At 35.4% G+C, this 22332-nt stretch overlaps 1 protein-coding gene across 2 annotated transcripts in view; it reads left to right on the top strand.

Moving 5' to 3' along the window:
- Positions 1–11216: 11216 nt before the first annotated feature.
- Positions 11217–22332, top strand: part of LOC141286648 (dmX-like protein 1) — an 80116-nt gene continuing 69000 nt past the window's right edge. For both annotated transcript variants that reach the window (XM_073818710.1, XM_073818709.1), the window contains exons 1-7: positions 11217–11350; positions 16213–16333; positions 16480–16605; positions 19122–19196; positions 20924–21002; positions 21075–21201; positions 21289–21355. In XM_073818710.1, coding sequence (XP_073674811.1) covers positions 16247–16333; positions 16480–16605; positions 19122–19196; positions 20924–21002; positions 21075–21201; positions 21289–21355 — 561 coding nt within the window. In that variant the 5' untranslated portion in view covers positions 11217–11350; positions 16213–16246. The remainder of the gene's footprint in view (positions 11351–16212; positions 16334–16479; positions 16606–19121; positions 19197–20923; positions 21003–21074; positions 21202–21288; positions 21356–22332) is intronic.

Genomic DNA, 22332 nt, shown 5'->3' with positions numbered 1-22332 from the left:
AAAGATCTGCTGTTTAAAGGCTGCAGATGGCGCGTTCGCACAACATGCGCTGGCCTACGCTTTTTCCTCTCCGTGCTTGTTTTTCCTCCTGGAGTATGATTTATGTGTCATTACGTATGATTGTGGTTTGAATCCTACAGAGCGAGTGGAAATCATTTTCCTCCATCAGACATCAGAGAGCCGGCCCGGGTTCAGAGCTCAACGGCTGTCGCTGGACCCGCGGGCCTGTAATTACAGGGGTACAATAACATCACAAAAACACTTCAGACCGGCCTCACGTCTCAAAGGGCCAAGAACCGGAGGAGCCCACCGCACCGCAAAGAGCTTCTGCTTCAGAAGCGAGCCGCAGCGTTTATACATCAGGAATCCTGAATCATTTTCCATGGTGGATGTTTGTGAAGTCGCTGACATCCATCAGAGGCGGTGGGTGGATGAGGACAAACCAAACAAACCAGCGCTTCACTGCTGCCACCTGCTGCCCTCAACGAACACATGGAGCTTAAGCAGCACAGCTACTAGCCATAAATACATTGTATGGGTCAAAAGTATTTTTGAATGCCAAAATATAAATATATCCTACTATAAATATAAAACCTTAATTTTTGATTAGTAATATGCATTGCTAAGAACTTCATTTGGACAACTTTAAAGGTGATTTTCTCAATATTTTAGATTTTTTTGCACCCTCAGGTTGCAGATTTTCAAATACACTGGAAAAATGCTTTTCTTACTTAGATTGTTGTTTTTAGACAAAACATTTAAAAACTCTTAAGTCAAGAAGGATTTTCTAGATGAGTAAAAATTATTGTCTTGTTTTCAGAAAAAAACAAGTCAAAATTAAGTGCATTTTTGCTTGCAACAAGCTAAATAATCTGCCACTGGGGTAAGAAAAAAAAAATAGTATTTCAAACAGAAAACAAGATTATTTTTCTGACCCCAATGGCAGATTATCTTGGTTGGAAACAAGACAAAAAATTTGAGTAAGAAACGCATTTTTTGCAGTGTAGTTGTATTTTGGCCAAATATTGTCCTATCCTAACAAACCATACCATCAATGGAAAGCTTATTTTTTTCAGCTTTCATAATGCATAATGCATAAAAAATTATCACTGAAAGATTCTCTGGGTATCCAAAAATGGTACTATTGCAAAAAAACACTCTTTATTTTTTAAGAGCGTATAGTCCATTGGATTTAAATGTCATTAGATGTCATTCACATGATCATTCTTATTCAGTATTTGATGCTGTTTGGGTGAATTACAGTAATCTAGGACATTTTATTGCACTTTAACTTCTGCTTTTTTTTCTACATTCATCCCTCATGTCAGCACTTCATCATCTATGAATGATCAATATATTAAATGTTCTAATGTATTTTGAGAATGCACAGAGTAATATATTGTGTTAATGTATTACAATATTTTGAATAATGCATCATGTATGAATATATATTTGTGACCCTGGAGCACAAAACCAGTCTTAAGTAGCACAGGTATATTTGTAGCAATAGCATAAAATACATTGTATGGGTCAAAATCAATTTTTCTTTTGTGCCAAAAATCATTAGGATATTAAGATCATGTTCCATGAAGATATTTAGTAAATTTCCTACAGTAAATATATCAAAATGTAATTTTTGATTAGTAATATGCATTGCTAAGAACTTCACTTGGACAACTTTAAAGGCGATTTTCTCAATATTTAGATTTTTTTGCATCCTCAGATTCCAGAATTTCAAAGAATTGTATCTCGGCCAAATATTCTCCAATCCTAACAAACCAGACATCGATGAAAAGCGTATTTATTAATTTCAAAATTGCCCCTCATGACTGGTTTTGTGGTCCAGGGTCGCAAATGATCACTAAAAGGTTTTTTAAGGAACCAAAAATAGCATCAGGTCTGTTATATTTGAATGTGATTAGATGTCATTCACATGATTATTATACAGTATCTGATGCTGTTAATGTGAATGGCAATACACTGTTACAAATAAAGGTTCTTTATTGGCATCAATGGTTCTATGAAGATCCTTGAACATCCATGGAACCTATCAAATGCAGAAAAGGTTCTTATAGTTGAAAAAGGTCCTTTAGAAATTTAGAATGTTCTTCAACATGGTTCTTTTAAGAACTGTTCACTGAAAAGTTCTTTGGAGAACCAAAAATGCTTCTTCTATGGTATGACAGCAAAAACACCCTTTGGAAACCTTTATTTTTAAGCATGTAATCAGGGACATTTTATTGCACTTTCAGCTTCTGCTTTTTCTGCAATCATCCCTCATGTCAGCACTTATGCAAAGAAATATATTTCCTTATCTATGAATAATCAATATATCAAATGATCTAGTGTGTTCTGAAAAGGCACATGTGTTAATATATTACAATATTTTGAATAATATGTCATGTATTAACATGTTTTTGTGTTTAAAAATATATCCAGCTCAATCCAGGTTATAATTGTCAAATTTCCATGACTTGTACTTTTTTCGTATATGTGATCTTTGACCACAAAACCAGTCATAAGGGTCAATTTATTAATTAGGATTTATACATTTATACTCGCTATTTGGCCGAGATACAACTAATCGAAAATCTGTAATCTGAGGGTGCAAAAAAGAAAAAAAAGAAAATCACCTTTAAAGTTGTGCAAATGAAGTTCTTAGCAATGCATATTACTAATCAAATATTAAGTTTTGATATATTTACCTTAGGACATTTACAAAATATCTTCATGGAACATGATCTTTGCTTAATATCCTAATGATTTTTGGCAAAAAAAAAGAGAAAAATGTATCATTTTGACCCATACAATGTATTTTTGGCTATTGCTATAAATATACCATGATAACAGCTCTGAGTTCCCTTCCGGGAACTTCGAGCTGCGTGGAATGCTATGGGGAACGCCATTGGCGAACCACGCTCTGAACGTAGTCTGTAACCAATCAGATGACGGGAGTGACGTCACCGGCGTGGTGACGTAAGCGACCAGTAAGTATAAAAGCACGAGCGTTGAAGACATTCATATGTTGGTCTGTCTGATGCCTAGTTTGCTGTTTTTCTGTGCCAGTTTGCACAACTTTTATTTGAGCAACTATGGCAACTAAGAAAGGGGGAAAGAAGTTTGATTTTCCACTGCGGGTGCCCCTCTCTCGGAAGGCTCTCTTTGAGGAGGGAGACTTCACCAGCGTTCCTCGCGGGTCTGGCCCCGCTTCCGCTGAGGCTGCTGGACTCGTGGGGTTTGCAGTTCGATCTGCTAGAGGGAATGGAGATGGGAGAACCTCGGTAGACCTCCTACTGGATGAGGAAGCCCGCACTGCGGTTCCTTCCCTCCAGGAAGAGGCGTCAACGCTTCTCCTATCTTCCTCCGAGGAGGTTGATGTGGAGACCGTTGCCGAAGCTGAGCAACCGCTCCCCCGATCCTCTCAGTATGAGGAGCTGCTGGAGGTGCTGACTAATGCGGTAGCCAAACTAAACATTAGTTAGCGGCCTGCTGATCAAGAGCATGAGCCGCAGAGAAATAAGCTCGATGAGTGCTTTCTGCGGACCAAGTCAGCACCTCCAAAACGGAGCCTTCCGTTTTCCCCGATCTACACACTGAACTATCTAGATCGTGGGAGAAACCGTTCTCAGTCTGCTTGTTCATCCCCTCCTCCAATTACTACGGTAATGTCGGGGGGTTGGACTAGTGTGGCTACAAGGCGATGCCGCGGGTCGAACAGACGCTAGCCAGCTACTGTATCTGTCACCCGGCCTGGCATCATCCTTGAAGGCCCCGTCCCTGCCCGCTAAGCGTCTTAAAACAACCTCAGGCTTGGTGGGCAAGGCGTACACGGCTGCAGGTCAGGCTGGTGCTTGCCTCCATATCTCCATATCTTGCAAGAGTTCCAGGCTGACCTGCTCAAGGAGTTTAACGATGGTGAGGAGGTTAATATTTCGGAGCTGCACCGCACCACAGATCTCGCTCTCAATGCCACTAAGGAGACCGCTCGCGCTGTCGGGAGGTCTATGGCAGCCCTTGTGGCCGCGGAGAGGCATCTGTGGCTGACCCTGTCCGAGAAGAAAGAAAAGGACAGGGTCCTCCTCCTGGACGCCCCGCTGCAGCCTTCTGGTCTCTTTGACTCTGTCGATACTGTCGTCAATAGACACCAGGAGGCTCCTAAGCAAGCGGCGGCGTTCCAGCGTTACCTCCCTCGCCACGTTTATTCGTCTGGAGCTGCTGGACGGGAGCCGTGTACCAGCTCCTCACACCGAGAGGCTCAAAAGAGGGTCGTCCTCCAGTCTAAGAGGTCCTCGGCTAAACGGCCCTGACTACTGTGGTCCAGGGCCGATGAGGGCAGCCTCTCTCGGAGAGGTTCGCGGTCCACCACAATACATGGTGGCCGCCCCTCCTCGGGGCCCTCAGGAGATCTGTCAGCCAACCCTGCCAGTGTTACAGGGCGCAGCAATCTCCCGGGAACCATTTCCTCTAGTCTTTCCGCCTGGTACCGTAGTGGAACTAGGGGGTTCGCCACCCCTACGGGGGTCCTCAAGGCAACGGTCGGATCGAGTCGATCCTCACTGCAGCCAGTCACTCACTGTGAAACAGTTTCAAGTACTGTTAGGTCTAATGGCAGCTGCATTTCTAGGCAGAGATTTCTATCCCTCTTGCTCTGGCAGTTTCCCCAGACAGAGGTGTAATACCACTCTTGTCCTAGCAATTTCCCTAGGCAGAGACTTTATCCCTCCTTGTCCTGGCGGTTCCCCAGGCGGAGACTTTTTCGTGTCCTGGCACGTTCCCCAGGCACATCTCTTTCCACCCTTGTCCTAGCAGATCCTAGGCAGGGACTTGGAATTCTGGAGGTGTGGGCATCTCGTTCCCCATAGCGTTCGACGCAGCTCGAAGTTCCTTAAAGGGAATGTCTCAGGTTACGTATGTAACCCTGGTTCCCTGAGGGAACGAGACGCTGCGTCGAGGACCATAATTCCCGCATCCCTGCAGCGCTCGCTTCATTCCAGAGGCTTACGCTGTCTTCAACGCACGTGCTTTCATACTTCCTGGTCGCTTACGTCACCACGCCGGTGACGTCACTCCTGTCATCTGATTGGTTACAGACTATGTTCAGAGCGTGGTTCGCCAATGGCGTTCCCCATAGCATTCGACGCAGCGTCTCGTTCCCTCAGGGAACCAGGGTTACATTCGTAACCTGAGACGTTTTCTCCTATAATGCCTGATGAGTTTGGAGAACACCTGACAAGAGATCAGCGACCATTCCTTCATACAGAATCTCTCCAGATCCTTCTGATTCTCAGCTTCTTCTCTTGAGTTCACCCCACTCATTTTCTAAGGTTCAACTGGCAACAGGCAACTGAGATGGCAAAAAGCTTCATTTTCTGCTCTGTGACACATTTTTGTGTTGATACTGATGTTTGTTTTGGTTTGATGTTTTATCTGTTGGTATTTGACAAAATCCATGATGCCATGCATCTAAACAAGACGTCCAGAACCTCCGGCAGAAAAACACAACATTAAAGACACAGCAGTATATTTAACCATGGGCATGGGCTACTTTTTATCTGCTGGGTTTGCTGCCAAAAAGCTCTTTTTGTACTTTCATCTGACATCTCACAGAAGCCAGTCCCATTTGAAGTTCCAGTGGTGTCTGACAACTGAATATGCTGGGGTTTATTTTTGGATGAGCCAGGAGGATTTTTCTTGAAACCCTCCTGAACATCATGTGCTGATGTAGGGACTGTTTGATATGTTTTTTAGGCTTTCTGACCACAAGACTCAATTCAGCTCTCTGCAATTCTCCAAATGTGATCCTTGGAGAGTCTTTGGCCACTCAAAGTCTTCTCCTGAGCTACATTAGGATGATATATACACACATCCTCTTTTAGTCTTTCTAACATGTTAAGTTGATTGTAACTTCTTAATTATTGCCCTAATGGTGAAAACTGGGATTTTCAATAGCCTACTTTAGATCTTTTCTTACAGCCACTTTCTATTTTGTTAGGGTTTATGAGGAACTTTGTGTTCCTCATATTTTTAGAAGTTATGGTGGGACAATTTCATGCTCCTAGTCACTCCGGTGTGCTAAAAAATGTAAAAAAAGAAGAAAAAAAAACATGAATGGGAATATAATTCAAAGACATTTTACTCATAAGACCTTCTAGGGATGCCAATAATTTTGGTCAACATGCATTTGAGAAAAAAACATTTATTTCATAATGAGATTTTCACCCCATTTTCAATTGTTCTACTTCAATGAAAGGTTAGAATTTTGTGAATTTTTTGAATGAAACAATGCAGATTTATTTTTCCAGCCATATAATTTATTCCTGTGATGCACAGCTTTATTTTCAACATCATAACTGCAGTCTTCAGTGTCACATGATCCTTCAGAAATCATTCTAATATTTGTCATCATTCTAATCATATCTAATATAGATTTATTATATCTAATATAAATACTCCTATCAAAATTCTCTGATGAATAAAAAGTTAAAAAGAACTTCATTAATTTAAAATAGAATATAAGTCTTTACTATCGCTTTTTATCAGTTTAACACATCCTTGAATAAAAGTATTAATTTCTTTCAAAGAGAGAAAGAAAGAAAACATTTATTGATCCCAAACTTTGAACAAGGTGTTTATTGTTATATTTTGTTTCTATTTTAAATAAATGCTGTTCTTTTTAATGTTTTCTTTATCAAAGAATCCTAAAAAAAAGTATCAGAGGTTCTAAAAACAAATATTAAGCAGCACAACTGTTTCCGACATTGACAATAAATCTATATTAGATATTAGATATGATTAGAATGATGACGTAGTATATTAGAATGATTTCTGAAGGATCATGTGACACTGAAGACTGCAGTAATGATGCTGATGAAAATTTAGCTTTGCATCACAGAAATAAATTACATTTTAAAGTATATTAAAATAAAAAAAACTGTTATTTTGAATTGCAATAATATTTCATCATTTTTGATCAAATAAATGGAACTTTGATAAGCATAAGAGTGTTAAAAAAAAAAAAAAAACTCTTCCTGATCCCAAACTTTTGAGTGGCAAAGCAAAATGACATTCAATCACATGACAAGCCTGTGATCATATGGCCATGTTTATATTCCTATGAATGCAATATAATATTCAGTCAGGAGCAAAAGTACATCTTTAATGAGTGTCTGACCTACTTGAGCTGAACGTTTACAGCATCTGTCAGAGCAAACGCAGCTGTAAAGCGTCTTATTGTGGATGACATGTCAGCCGGTGTTTTATTGATGTGAGCTTCAGACGCCCTTCACTCATCTCCTCTCTGACAGACGACACACACGCACTAAATATTGAATATCATCAGATGCAGTGCACAATGTCAGGCCGTATCAATTATTAACAGACAGAAGCTGACCAGAGGTTGGTTTCACCTCGTTTCAGGACAGAGATTCACCTGCGGAAGAGAACATCTGATGCTGAAACTCTTCTGACTGAAATAGATTTGATTTACTGCTGTTCTGCTGCTTCATATCATCAATAAACAGTGTTGGGGAAATGCATTACAATTAACGCAAGTTACATAATAATATTACCTTTTCCAAGTAACTAGTAAAGTAACGCATTACTTTTTAATTGACAAGAAAATATCTGAGTTACTTTTCCCTCATTTATTGATTAAAAGCTCTCCTTTCCCCATGTTGAGAGACATTGTGAGTAAGATGTTACTTTAGTTCTAGAATAAATGTGAACATGCATTAATTCATCTCACTCACTGAAAAAAAAAAAAAAAACAGATACAGTGTTCTTCAAAACCAGTGGTGTATAAAGTACCTGAAAGCCATACTTGAGTAAAAGTGCAGATATCTTACCAGAAAATGACTTTGGTAGAAGTTGAAGTCACCATTTAGAATATTGCTTGAGTAAAAGTCTTAAAGTAGGCCTATGTGATATTTCTTGTACTCAAGTATTGAAAGTGATAGCAAAATTGCGAGATACAAACTTGCATTTGGGAGGAAAATTATTTCTCACAATTGCAAGTTTAAAAAAAAGTCCAAATTCTGAGTTTATATCTTGTAATTCTGACTTTATTTCTCGCAATTGCAAGTTTATATCACCCAATTTGGAGAAAAAAGTCAGAATTTAGTTTGTATTGTGCAATTCTGGAAAAAAAGCCAGAATTTCCTGAAAAAAGTCACAATTCTGAGTTTATATCTCACAATTCTGACTTTATTTCTCGCTATTGCAAGTTTATATCACCCAGTTTGGAGAAAAAAGTCAGAATTGCGAGATACAAACTCGCATTTGCGAGAAACAAAGTCAGAATTGTGAGTTTTATCTCGCAATTCTGACTTTTTTTCTGATATAAAAAGTCTGAATTGTGAGTTTATAAACTTTGTGTTTGCTCACAAAAACTTTTGTGACAGAAACAAAGAGGTGAAAGAAAACCACATTTCAATGCAAATGCAAATTTTTTTTAAAGATAGGCAATGTTTTTGTGAGCAAACACTTTCTAGATAAAACGCAATACTTTTGTGAGATTTTTTTCATACAGTTTTGCAAAATTCTGGATTTATATCTCACAATTCTGACTTTATTTCTCACAATTGCAAGTTTATATCACACAATTCTGAGAAAAAAACAGTCAGAATTTAGTTTGTATCATGCAATTCTGGGCAAAAAAGCCAGAATTTCCTGAAAACAAGTCTGAATTGCAAGATAGAAACTCGCATTTGCAAGTCTTAAAAAAAGTTACGGCATAAAAAGTCTGAATTGTGAGTTTATAAACTTTGTGTTTGCTCACAAAAACTTTTGTGACGGAAACAAAGAGGCGAAAGAAAAGAAAATTTCAATGCAAATGCAAATTTTTTTTATAGGAAAGGCAGTGTTTTTGTGAGCAAACACTTTCTAGATAAAACGCAATACTTTTGTGAGATTTTTTTCATGCAGTTTTGCAAAACAGAAAAAATGTTTTTTCTCATAGTTGCGAGTTTACATCATCAATTTCTGAAAAAAGAATTCTGAGTTTATATCTCGCAATTCTGACTTTATTTATCACAATTGCAAGTTCATATCACCCAATTCTGAGAAAAAAGTCAGAAATGAGTTTGTATCACGCAATTCTAGGGGAAAAAAAAAAAGCCAGAATTTCCTGAGTAATTTCCAAGTAAAATGGCAAAGCAAATTTAAAAGTACTGCATTACAATATTGAGTTACTCCCTAAAAAAAGTAACTAATTATGTTGCTTAGTTACTTTTTATGAAAAGTACTTACTTTTGCATTACTTTTAAAATCTGGGCAGGGCTTGCTTGTTTGTTTTTAATATAAAAGGTTCTATTTTTATACAACTGGCATTACTTATTTGAAAAAGTAACTTTTTGACAGTGTGACAGTGTGAGTGTGTGATGCTTACAGCTCTTTATACTGTTGCGGTTAAATGTTTATGAGCCTTACAATTCAAATGTTAGCTGTTATCATAAGCAGCAGCTTTTGAACCAAATGAACGCTGTAAATAATATCAGCATTAAACAGCACAAACTCATGCGGGTTTGATGTTCTGATCGTCCGCTCTGATCACATGACACTAACTCAGCACATTCACTTCGGCTTCTGCTCGCTTCTCATGCTTCATGTTCTCAAATTAAAACAGTCTGCATGTTTATGTTGTTGTTATGCACCTAATAGGCTTTTTATGGCCAAAATATATATATTTAAAACATTCTAAATACAGTATATATTGTAAACAGTGAAGCTCAATGAAACATATTTTTGAAATCAAAAATATATTTAAAATATATTTAATTTCAACCTTCGTATTTAAAAATGCATTTTGAGGCAAGAAAATATATTTCCTGGAGCACAAAACCAGTCTTAAGTAGCTCAGGTATATTTGTAGCAATAGCCAAAAATACATTGTATGGGTCAAAATTTTAGATTTTTCTTTTATGCCAAAAATCATTAGGATATTAAGATCATGCTCCATGAAGATATTTAGTGAATTTTCTACTGCAAGTATATTAAAACTTAATTTCTTATTAGTAATATGCACTCCTAAGAACTTAATTTGGACAACTTTAAAGGTGATTTTCTCTAATATTTAGATTTTTTTGCACCCTAGATTTTTAAATAGTTGTATCTCAGCCAGATATTGTCCTATCCTAACAAACCAGACATCAATGGAAATACATCTCAATTTCAAAAAATGTACTCTTATGGCTGGTTTTGTGGTCCAGGGTCATATAATACTAAGATAAAGTATTGTATTGTGAATATATTGTACATTTAGGTATTGTAAAATATTGGTAAAATATTGTGCTTCTTGCTGATTTTTATTCCAGTGTTTTATACAGTGTGTTCACACATAGGCGATTATAGACAACAAATAGCTAAAGTTACATATGTGACATAAGTGAATGTATTTTCTCGGATTGAAATACAGTATATGGAGTGCAAAAGATATTTTAAATGCTTTTAAAAATATGTTTATTTTTTTATATTTTAAAAACATACATAAATTTGCAAAAATATATTGGTAGAAAATACATGTTTCTAAATGTATTTTAAAACATGTTTTAGAAAATATTTGGCCATTTTGATATATATCTATCCATTATGGAAGCCCATTTCTGCCACTGAATAAACAATAAAAAAGGTAATTTTACCTTTCTATCTCACAATTCTGACTTTTTTCCCTTTCCCACTTGAGTTATAAAGTGAGAATTGTGTGATATAAACTTGTGATATAAATTCTGAGAAAAAAAGAGTCAGAATTGTGAGATGTAAACTCAAAATTGCAATAAAAAAAGAATTGTGAGATAAAAAGTCACAATTACCTTTTTTATTTTTATTCAGTAGCAGAAATGGGCTTCTATCTATCTATCTATCTATCTATCTATCTATCTATCTATCTATCTATCTATCTATCTATCTATCTATCTATCTATCTATCTATCTATCTATCTATCTATCTATCTATCTATCTATCTATCTATTAAATAACTATGACTATAGAAATTAAGTTCAACTGACCGAGAAGAATTTCCCAAGACATGACTGAAGGCATTTACTAACCCTAACATATTATGAACATAATTAGATTAAAAATAATTTATATGTGCAATATTATTCCTGTTTACAGAGTGTTGTTTAGTCAAGCCAGTGTTAGAGTACACGAAAGACTCATGTGACCAACGCGCAGTTTAACGGTCAGACGGCGACTACAACTCCCATAATGCAGTGCGCGCCTCACTTCCTGACCCGCGCCGCAGAGTCTCCGCACACAAACATCACCAAATCACTGTGTGTCTTAATTATCTCTCATAATGAGAGGAACACACATTATATTTGAGCTTGGGCATAAATGAAACCCGTTTCTGAGGTAAGTCGCGCGTGACTTTATCAATCTTTCTCATTGCTGATGTTCGCCTGCTGTCATGCTAACGCTACGCGGCTAACAACATCAACAGTTTCCAAAGAAAATTCATCAGGCGTGGGTTAATCATGATGTGAATGACATGGATCACCGAAACGGTCCAGAACTGTGGCTTTTATGTGTTTGTGATGGATTGTCATTAAATATTCAGGTTACAGCTGTCAGTGTGATGTTAGCATGGCTAGCTGAGGAGGAGCTCGAGTTGTGACTGGATCCTCTGAGAGAAAATCATGTAACTGTTTTATTAGGCACAGGAATGACTAAATATTATATATGAGTATCTGCTGCTGTATCAGAAGCGAAGCGTGAGGTAGTTTAGACATTTACACGAGTGTAGAGCTCATGACTGACCGCTGATCACGTGAGGGACTGACTGACACATCACAGTATGACCACACACACACACACACACACACACACACACACACACACACACACACACACACACACTGAGTGACAGACTTTCTGAGTTGAGTTTGAGTGCCATGATGCCAGCTATTGTTTTACATTGATATGTTAGTGATATTTATTGTATCAAACTAATGTTTATCAAATGTGACCCTGAACCATAAAACCAGTCATAAGTGTCAATATTTTGCAATTGAGTTTTATACATCATCTAACAAGTGAAAAATAAGCTTTCCATTGATGTATGCTTTGTTAGGATATGACAATATAATATATAACATAAGAAAAGCACATATAAGCACATATCTTTTAACGCAATTAAATAAGCATCATAAATAAGGTTTCCATTGATGTCTGGTTTGTTAGGATAGGACAATATTTGGTTGAGATACAACTGTTGGAAAATCTGGAATCTGAGGGTGCAAAATATCTAAATACTGAGAAAATCACCTTTAAAGTTGTCCAAATGAAGTTCTTAGCAATGCATATTACTAATCACAAATTAAGTTCTGATATATTTATGGTAGGAAATTCAAAAAATATTTTCATGGAACATGATTATTTTGACCCCTGCGATGTATTTTTGTCTATTCATAAATTCTTGTCTGATTTTGTTGTCATATTATTATAGGCCTAGTTGAAGGTTTTTCCAGAGGGGATTTTGGATTTCTCCTTTTATCGCTCCATAAATTAGAAAATACTGTCAACAGACAGAAAGCAAACACATTTTCACCATGTTTTTAGGAGTGAAATGCTGAGAAATCAGTGTGAATTTAATATAAACTAAAATTCAGAACATAGAGAGGAATAAAACTGTGAAGTTTGGTGTTTGTAAGAGAAAAAAACTCTATAAAGATATGGATTGGAATTGAAATCTACAGATGCAAATAGATAAAGTTCAATAAACAGGGTTCGTACAAGGGGCTTGAAGTACTTGAATTTGACTTTTTGAAATTTAAGGCCTGGAAAACCCTTGAAAATAGCAATATTCCTGAAGAGGTACTTGAAAAGTGCTTTAATATTGAACGACAATGTATCTAAATTTTTATTTAACGCAATTAAATAAGCATCATAAATAAGCTTTCCATTGCTGTCTGGTTTGTTAGGATAGGACAAAATTTGGCTGAAATACAATTATTTGAAAATCTGGATTCTGAGGGTGGAAAAAAAATCTAAATATTGAGAAAATCACCTTTAAAGTTGTCCAGCAATGCATATTACTAATCAGAAATTAAGTTGTGATATATATATATTTACGGTAGGAAGTTGACAAAGTATCTTCATACTTGGCATAAAAGAAAAATTGATTATTTTGACCCATGCAATGTATTTTTGCCTATTGCTACAAATATACCTGTGACTGGTTTTGTGCTCCAGGGTCAGATATGACTTAAATAAATGTGATTCATGTTCATATTAGATATGTGTTTTAATGCCAAACGCTACAGATGAGCTAACAGATAACACCATACCTCCCCAGTTAATTAATTACAGCACTTCAAGACATCATGTACAGAACTGTCATGTTTAAATATGCAAATGAGACATTATTTAATTAAATGTGCATTAATTTGCATACATTTCCAGCACATAAATTAGATCTTTGGATAAAGTCAGATTCATAATTTCTTGTCTGATTTTTTTTTTTGTCGTATTATAGGCCTAGTTGAAGGTATTTCCAGAGGGGATTTTGGATTTATGGATTCTCTTTTTATCGCTCCATGAATTAGAAAATACTGTCAACAGACAGAAAGCAAAACTTTTTCACAATGTTTTTAGGAGTAAAATCTTTTATTCTTCTTTTTTTAAACAGTGGACAACATCAAACCATAAGTGAGGTCTTGAAGTGAAGTCCTTGAAAAGTAGTGCTTGAAATTAGAGATCGACCGATGTGGGTTTTTCTACAGCCGATGCCGATGTTTAGAGGTCAGGCCGATATATTAAAAAATGGCAAATATCGGCCCAATATATCGGTCGACCTCTACTTGAAATGTCCTTTACAATATCTGTACGAGCCCTGAATAAAATAAATGTGTGTTTTGGATTCAGAACAGTCCAAAGTCTCAAAATTTACTGGTGTATAAATAATACTGTTTTGGCTTGTAGTGTCTTGCCTTAAAATGAACTTAAAATGAAAATACATATTGTCCTGCGCTCCTCACTCCACATTATGGATTATATGCAGCATTATATTGTGATCATAAATTGTCCAAAATCAAAAGAGAGAACGGTTAACCTGTCACTGCATCAGCTCACAGCAGTCTGTGCAGTAGTTAGGCTAGCCAAAGTTTTGTAAAGAAATGAAAGGAAGTCGCACAACAACAATTACTCGCATATGCGACCAAAATGGTCACAATTTCGAGCCCTGCCTCAAAGACCTGTTATTTTGCTTTTAAATAGTCCAGCTACACTCTGCTCATGATTCTAAATTAGTAGCACCTGTTTGAGGTTGTTAGCTGTCATAAAGACACCTGTGCACCCCACAATCAGCTGAAGTCTAAGTAGAAACATGGGCAAAACCAAAGAGCTGTCAAAAGTAGGGTTGGGTATCATTTGAATTTTATTGATTCTGAGTCCGATTCCACTTAACGATTCCGATTCTTTTCGATTCCCAGTTTCGATTCCAATTACTAAACAACAACAACAACAACAAAAGTCAAACATTAATAGATCAAACATGTCTATTTTCAGTGCCATTGGTTTCAGCTCAAATAACAAACAAAAATTATTTTCTTTTATTTTCACTTGGTGAACCAACTGCAGATGCTTAGACATGTTGCTCGTGACACCTTGCTTGCAACAAATTAGTTTATTACAGGGGTTCTCAACCTTTTTTACACCAGTGCCCCCCTCCTTCTCGAGTAAATTTTGCAAAGGCGTTTGTTTTTAAACCTTTTTTATTACCAAAACATTGGTTTTGCCTTTTTAATTTTTCTACTGCATGTTATAAAAAAACCTCAAAATTCAAACAAACTTTAAATTAAAGCTATACTTTTGAATTTAAAAGAAAACCCTCTCCTCAGTTCTAACTTTTTAACGTGTATATACACATATACAGATTTAAAGCTCTTGAATTCTTTAATTCAGACATTCTTTATCTTAAGTATCCGATTCCAGAATCGGAATCGATTTTCGATTCCCAACCCTAGTCAAAAACGCACAAGAGACAAAATTGTAGACCTTCACAAAGCTGGAAAGGGCTACGGGGCAATTGCCAAGCAGCTTGGTGAAAAAAGAACAACTGTTGGAGCAATTGTCAGAAAACGGAAGAGGCTAATGATGACTGTCAGTGTCCCTCAGACTGGGGCCCCACAGAAGATCTGTCCTCGTGGGGTATCAATGATGCTAAGAATGGTGAAGAATCAGCCCAGAACTACACGGGAGGAGCTGGTCAACGCCGTGAAGAGAGCTAGGACCATTGTTTCCAAGGCTACTGTCAGTAATACACTAAGACGTCACGGTTTAAAATCTTGCATCGCAGGAAGGTTCCCCTGCTTAAGTCAGCCCATGTCCAGGCCTGTCTGAAGTTTGCCAGGGACCATCTGGATGATCCAGAGGAGTCATGGGAGAAAGTCCTGTGGTCAGATGAGACCAAAGTAGAACTTTTTGCAATGCAATAATCAAAATAAAGCGATTATCGATCCCACCCCCTTTCCTGTGGTGCGCTTTCGCTCCTCTATAAAAGGCCAATTTCACATGCACATCAGTAAAATCAGGTAACGTGACTTGCACAAATGGGATGTGCTTGATTTATTCATGTTTATTTGATGTGGTGTTTTTAAAAGCACCAAAGAGAATTAGCGCTGTTCTGTGTATGCGCTCAAAGATGGAACAGAACATGGACAAGGAAAGTGAACGTTTAGCTTAAGATGCGTACCTGAACGCTCAAATACATGCAGATATATGTCAAAATGCGGCGTTTGCTGAGTATTGGTGTTAAACTTCAACTTCTGTCTGAAATAAACGTAAACAGTTGAGAATGAGAATCTGTGTGTAACAGTAGATTGGATCCGTGCAGCTCTTAAAGTAATATTCCTTCTGATGTTCATCAAACAACAAAAGACAAAGACTATCACTCACTGCTCCTGACGGAGGGACTTTTGGAGTTTGTGTAAGAAACAAATCATCGTACAGTGAAGACTATGCTGTTTTATTTGACATTTCCAAAAAAAAAAGTTTCTTTTTTAATTGTATTGCTATCTTTAAATGAATCAATCATATAAAGTTCTGGACCCTCATAATCGTGATTACAGTATTGGCCTAAAATAATCGTGATTATGATTTTTGCCATAATCAAGCAGGTTTTCATTCTAGGAACTTCCACAAGATGTAATGAAGGCAGATTGGACTGCTGTGTGTTTGTTGTGTGTTTCTGTGGCTGATTGTCCATCTGTTTGCAGGGGTTCGTGCTGAAACTCAAGTGTGCCAAGAAGCATGAACCTGCACCAGGTGCTCACGGGGGCCGTCAACCCCGGAGACAACTGCTTCTCTGTGGGCAGCGTCAACAACCAGCCCTTCACGGTAAAACCTGAAACTTGTTAAATATCTTTGCATGAAATATGAAGACAAATATTGTCTTAAAATATCTCGTATGTTCAAAAAAATGCTGAATACTTCTTCAACTCTTAGCACTGGTGGGTAATATTTGCTAATATTTTTGGGCACAGGCGTACGCTTCTGGCTGTGACATCGTCATTCTGGGGAGTGACTTTGAAAGGATCCAGATCATCCCAGGAGCCAAACATGGGAACATTCAGGTGGGCTGCGTGGACTGTTCACTGCAGGGCGGACAGGTGAGACACACGCACATGATGTCAGGTGTTGGTCACACATGCCTTGTTATCATTTCTTCTTTTCTGAATATCCTAATTTCTTAAACTTTTGAAAAGACTGATCTTTAGTTATCATCTTTTGTGTGTTTCATTCCTGTAGTGCAGACAGTAGAACAACACCAGAATAGCAACACCAAGATCATGGGTTCAATTCCCAGAGAATACATTTGACAAAATCTAGAAGGAATAGATCAAAAATATAGCTGCACACTTAAGAAAAATTACACTTAAGTGAGTTTCTGCAAATTTTACAACAGAAAAAGACTGTGTGAAAATGTGAAGTCTGCATGTCTGTATGTTAATGAGTGGCATGTTTTTATTCTCACTAAAATATTTGATTACATTTGAAAAGATTAATTTGTTTTTTATGCCTTAATTTGATTACCACCATTTTTGATAATAAATTTGTATTAAATCAAAAATCTAGAAAAAATTTTATTCTATAAAAATACTGCTGCTCACACGCTTGCGATCAGTAAGATTTTTAATGCTTTTTAAAGGAAACTTTTCTGTGCATCAAGGCTGTGTTTATTTAATTAAAAATACAGAAAAAACTGTAATATTGTGAAATGTTAATGCAATTTAAAATAGTGGTTTCTATTGTAATATACTTTAAAATGTAATTTATTTCTGTGATGCAAAGCTGAATTTTCAGCATCATTACTGCAGTCTTCAGTGTCACATGATCCTTCAGAAATCATTCTAATATACAGATTTATTTTATCAGTGTTGGAAACTTTTTGTTTTTGGAACCTGTGATACTTATTTTGAATAAAAGCTTTACTTTTTAACTTTTTATTCACCAAAGAATCTTGAAATTAGTATCACAGGTTCCAAAAAAATAATACATTTAATAAATCAGTATATTAGAATTATATCTGGAGGATCATGTGACACTGAAGACTGAAGTAATGGCTGATAAAAATTCAGTTTTGCATCACAGAAAAAAATATATTTTAAAGTATGTTGACATAACAAATTGTTATTTTGAATTGCAATAATATTTCATAATATTACTTTTTTCTGTATTTTTGATCAAATTAATGGAACCTTGAGCATAAGACTTTTTTGAAAACATTAAAAATCTTATTGATCCCCAAATTTTTTTCTGCAGCAGTGTATATATGTAAATGAATAAATAAATTCACATGATCCTGTTTTTGTAAAAAAAGAAAAAAAAATGTCATTTTTATTTTAAACTTTGAATAGATTGTTGTTAAATTGTATACATGTCATGATATCAGTTAATTATTAGACATGATTATTAAAATTAAATTTGACCATTAAAACAGAATCCAAAAAATTTAAATGAAATTAACAACAAAAAAATAAATAAAACAGTATTTGGGAAAACATAAACTGGATTTCATTAGGCCATAAAAATTAAATTTTTGTTAAAGTTTGGATAAATTTTTGTTACATTGTAAACATTTCATGATATCAATTAATTATTAGACATGAATAGTAAAATTAATAATAATAATTATTTTTTAAATTAATAATTAAATGAATAAATAATAATTTAACCATTAAAACAGAATCCAGAAAAATGTAAGTGGAAAACATGGAATTAAAAAAATAAAATAAAACAGTATATGGGAAAAGATAAAATGGGTTTCTCTTAAAATTTAATTTTTGTTAAACCTTTAATAAATTGTATACATTTCATAATTTCAGTTAATTATTAGGCATGATTACTAAAATTAAATTTAGCCATTAAAACAGAATCCAGAAAAATGTAAATAAAATACATGGAATAAAAATAAAATAAAACAGTATTTTTGGAAGAAAAAAAAAAAGCTCTAAAAATGTAATTTTTGTTAAACATTTAATAAATTGTTCAATTGTAAACATTTCATGTTTTCAATTAATTAAGCATGTTTTACATAATTACTCAAATTTAATTATCAAAACAGGATGCAGGAAAGTAAACATATTTCATAAGGCCGTACAAATATTATTTGTGATGAGGGTGTGAAGTTTGTTTCAGATACTGTAATTATGTTGATCTTAAATGAACACTGAACAGCTGTATTTGCCTATAACAGTCTGACTGATCATCACTAACGTCACTCTTGATTGAAACAATATGCATTGTATGAATGGAACTAAAGTCCGGCATCATCCGTAAGAGTTTCCAGGACTGTTCCTGAACCTGCAAACTAGACGTCATTGACATGCCAGACATGCGGCGGTCCAAACGTCCTGCCCGCCTCAAGAGCTTTGAAACGCTCTCTCGCTTTCCCTTAATTAAAACCATCCACCCATAGTGTGCTCGCGTTACCAGCTCATTGTTCAGGCAAACACATGAGCGTGGGAACCTTTCTGAAGTGGGAAACACAACAGACGCGTTTGAATGAGTTGAAACAATGCTGTTTGAAGTGATCAGGGAAAGTTTTCAGGATTCAGCAAGGGTTTGACCAGCTTCCGAACAGGATTATCACTGTGCAAACTCCCTAAATCTGCTCTGTTTTCAGATCGCAGCGTCGTACGGAAACATTATTTGTGTGTTTGAGCCGGTGGAGGTCAGTCCACAAGGAAAAGCACAAAAAGTGAGTAAATACACAGTCATGAAATGCAAAGTCATAGGTTTTTTTTTTATACACAATGAAAGCATGAACTGATAACATGCACTACTGCTCACACTGCAGAAAATGCTTTTCTTATTTAGTTTTTTTTGTCTTGTTTAAAAAATATCTAAAAATTCTTAAATCAAGAAGGATTTTCTAGGCAAGTAAAAATTATAGGGCTGCAACTAACAATTATTTTGATAATCGATTCGTTGACCGATTATTTTTTCGATTAATCAATTAGCTGGCTTAAAAATTTCCATTATATTTTTTCAAAATCACACTATTCCACATTCTGAATGCTATGAAAACAGTGCTTAACAATTTACAACAATTTATCTGTCAGTGGGGTAAGTAAAATATTCTTTAATCAAGAGGATTCTACAAAATATCAAAAAATTCTTAAATCAAGAAAGATTTTCTAGATGAGCAAAAATTATTGTCTTGTTTTTAGAAAAAACTAAATGAAGTGAGTTTTTTCTTAGAACAAGCAAAATAATCTGCCAATGGGTTAAGCAAAAAAAGAATCTTATTTCAAACAGAAAACATGATTATTTTTCTTACCCCATTGTTTAGATTATTTAGCTTGTTTCAAGCAAAAACTCACTTAATTTTGACTTGTTTTTTCTGAAAACAAGACAATAATTTTACTTGTCTAGAAAATCCTTCCTGATTTAAGAATTTTTAGATATTTTGGTGGGAAACAAGACAAAACATTTAAGTAATTTAGTTTTTGTTCCTCTGGAAACAAGACTAAATATCTTGTCATTTTGCTTATCTAGTAAATGCATCTTAATTTAAGAATTTTTAGATATTTTGACTAGAAACAAGACAAAAATACAAAGTAAGATAAGCCTTTTTTTTGCAGTGTAGGAATTAGATTGCTCATCAAGGCTGCATTTATTTGATCAAAAATACAGAAAAAAGCAGTAATATTGCAAAATGTTATTAAAATATAAAATAATAGTTTTTATTTTAATATACTTTAAAATATAATTTATTTTGTGATGCAAAGCTGAATTATCATCAGCTGTTACTCCAGTCTTCAGCGTCACATGATCCTACAGAAATCTGACTTTTATCAGTGTTGAAAACATTTTATTTTGGAAGCAGTGATTGTTTTTTTTTTTCAGGATTCTTTGATGAATTACAAGTTAAAAAGAACAGCATTTATTCAAAATGTACGATTTTTCTAATTGTTATCACTTTTTTATTAATTTAACACATCCTTGTTAAATAAAAGTATTAAATTCTTTCAAAAGAGAAAGAATAAAAATGTACTGACCCCAAACTTATTGTTAGAAAACTTTTCTGTTTGAAACAAATGCTGTTCTTTTAAACCTTTTATTAATCAGAGAATTCTGAAAGTATCACAGGTTCCAAAAAAAAATGTTTTCAACATTGACAATAAATCAGTATATTAGAATAATTTCTGAAGGATCATGTGACACTGAAGACTGGAGTAATGATGCTGAAAGTTCAACTTTAGTTACAGATGTAAATAAAATTGTATGTATATGAATATAGAAAAACATAGTTTTGCATTGTAATAATATTTCACAATATTACATGTTTTTCTACATTTTTGATCAAATGAACACAGCCTTGATGAGCAGATGAAATTTTTGAGTGGTAGTGTTTACCCTGAATGCATTGCATAAAAGTGTGTTGCATGTAAATAACTAGTTTTGTTTGTCTCTGCTCAGCAGAAGCTGAATTATCATTGGCAGAAGAGCGGGCAGTTCCTTCTTCAATCGGTCGCACACATCCTGACATGGCATCCGACGGGTACGTGAGATCAGCGCTCGCTCATGCTGTCAGAGACGGGCCGCTCACCTCTCTTTCTGCCTCTGTCCACAGGTTCATGTCTCCTGACGGGCTCGGCGTGTCTGCAGATGTGGTGTGATGTTCAGTCCGGCACAGACACAGGAGAGGAGGCCGAGACGTCCGCTCCTCAGCGCTCCTGGAGATGCGTATGGCAATGCAAGTCAGTGTTTGTCCATCACGACACACATCGAGAGTTTCTCTGAATTCACATCAAGCCGCTTCAGTAAAATCTCTCTGGTTGTTACAGGTCGGCCGCTCCCACACACTTTATCAGGTTTTCCCCAGATGGAGAGTTTTTTGCGACCGCTGGACAGGTTAGTGTTTGGACAAAAAACAATAAGGCCTTGTTTCACAGACATTAAGCCAGGATTAGCCCATAGTTCAATTAGGACATTTAAGTCATATTTATAAACATGCTTAGAAAAAAACATTACTGGTGTGCATCTTTATTTTACTTGTTCCAAGCAAAAACAAAGACAAAACAAAGGCACTGGTATAATTTAAGATCAGTCAGTGCAAGTTTGTATGGTTTGTTAGGGTACACTGCAAAAAATGCTTTTCTTACTTTGTTTTTGTGTCTTGTTTCCAGACAAAATATCTAAAAATTCTTAAATCAAGGAGGAGTATAAATTATTGTCTTGTTTTCAGGAAAAACATGCCCAAATAAAGTGGTTTTGCTTGAAACAAGCAAAATAATCTGCTAATGGGGTAAGAAAAATAATCTGGTTTTATGTTTGAATTGAGTTATAAGATTTTTTTCTTACCCCATTGGCAGATTATTTTACTTGTTCTACGCAAAAACAAAGACAAAACAAAGGCACTGGTATAATTTAAGATCAGTGAGTGCGTTTCTTTCAGTTGAAACAGCTCAGATTTACATTTTAGTCTTGTGTTTAGTCCTGTGAAACCGGGGTGAGTGTAATACTGCTTTAAGTTGTTGTTTTTACAAAAAAATATTTAAAAGTTTTCAGATTAATTTTTGTTTTTCTGAGCAAAAAATAAATATCATACATTTATCCCTAATTTACAGAAGACGTTCAGTGTAGCAATCTTATCAGGCATATTTACCACAAAAATCAATTTATGACGTATTAAAAGAACTAAACATACTAATTAGTTATTAAATGAAAATCTACATTTTTTTATTTTTATTTGCCACTATGCTAGGTTTGGCCTATTTGTCAGTAAGATTTTTTAAATCATTTAAAACAATAAAATGTAATATGCTACTTATTCTTTTATATATTTTAATATGTACAAGTCAGAATAAACATGTAGTTTGAATTTTTAC

This window comes from Garra rufa, chromosome 15 (assembly GCF_049309525.1).
Source record: "Garra rufa chromosome 15, GarRuf1.0, whole genome shotgun sequence".
NCBI classification, from domain to species: domain Eukaryota; kingdom Metazoa; phylum Chordata; class Actinopteri; order Cypriniformes; family Cyprinidae; genus Garra; species Garra rufa.
The sequence above is the reverse complement of the archived record's forward strand: the minus strand, read 5'-3'. Positions and strand labels throughout refer to the sequence as shown.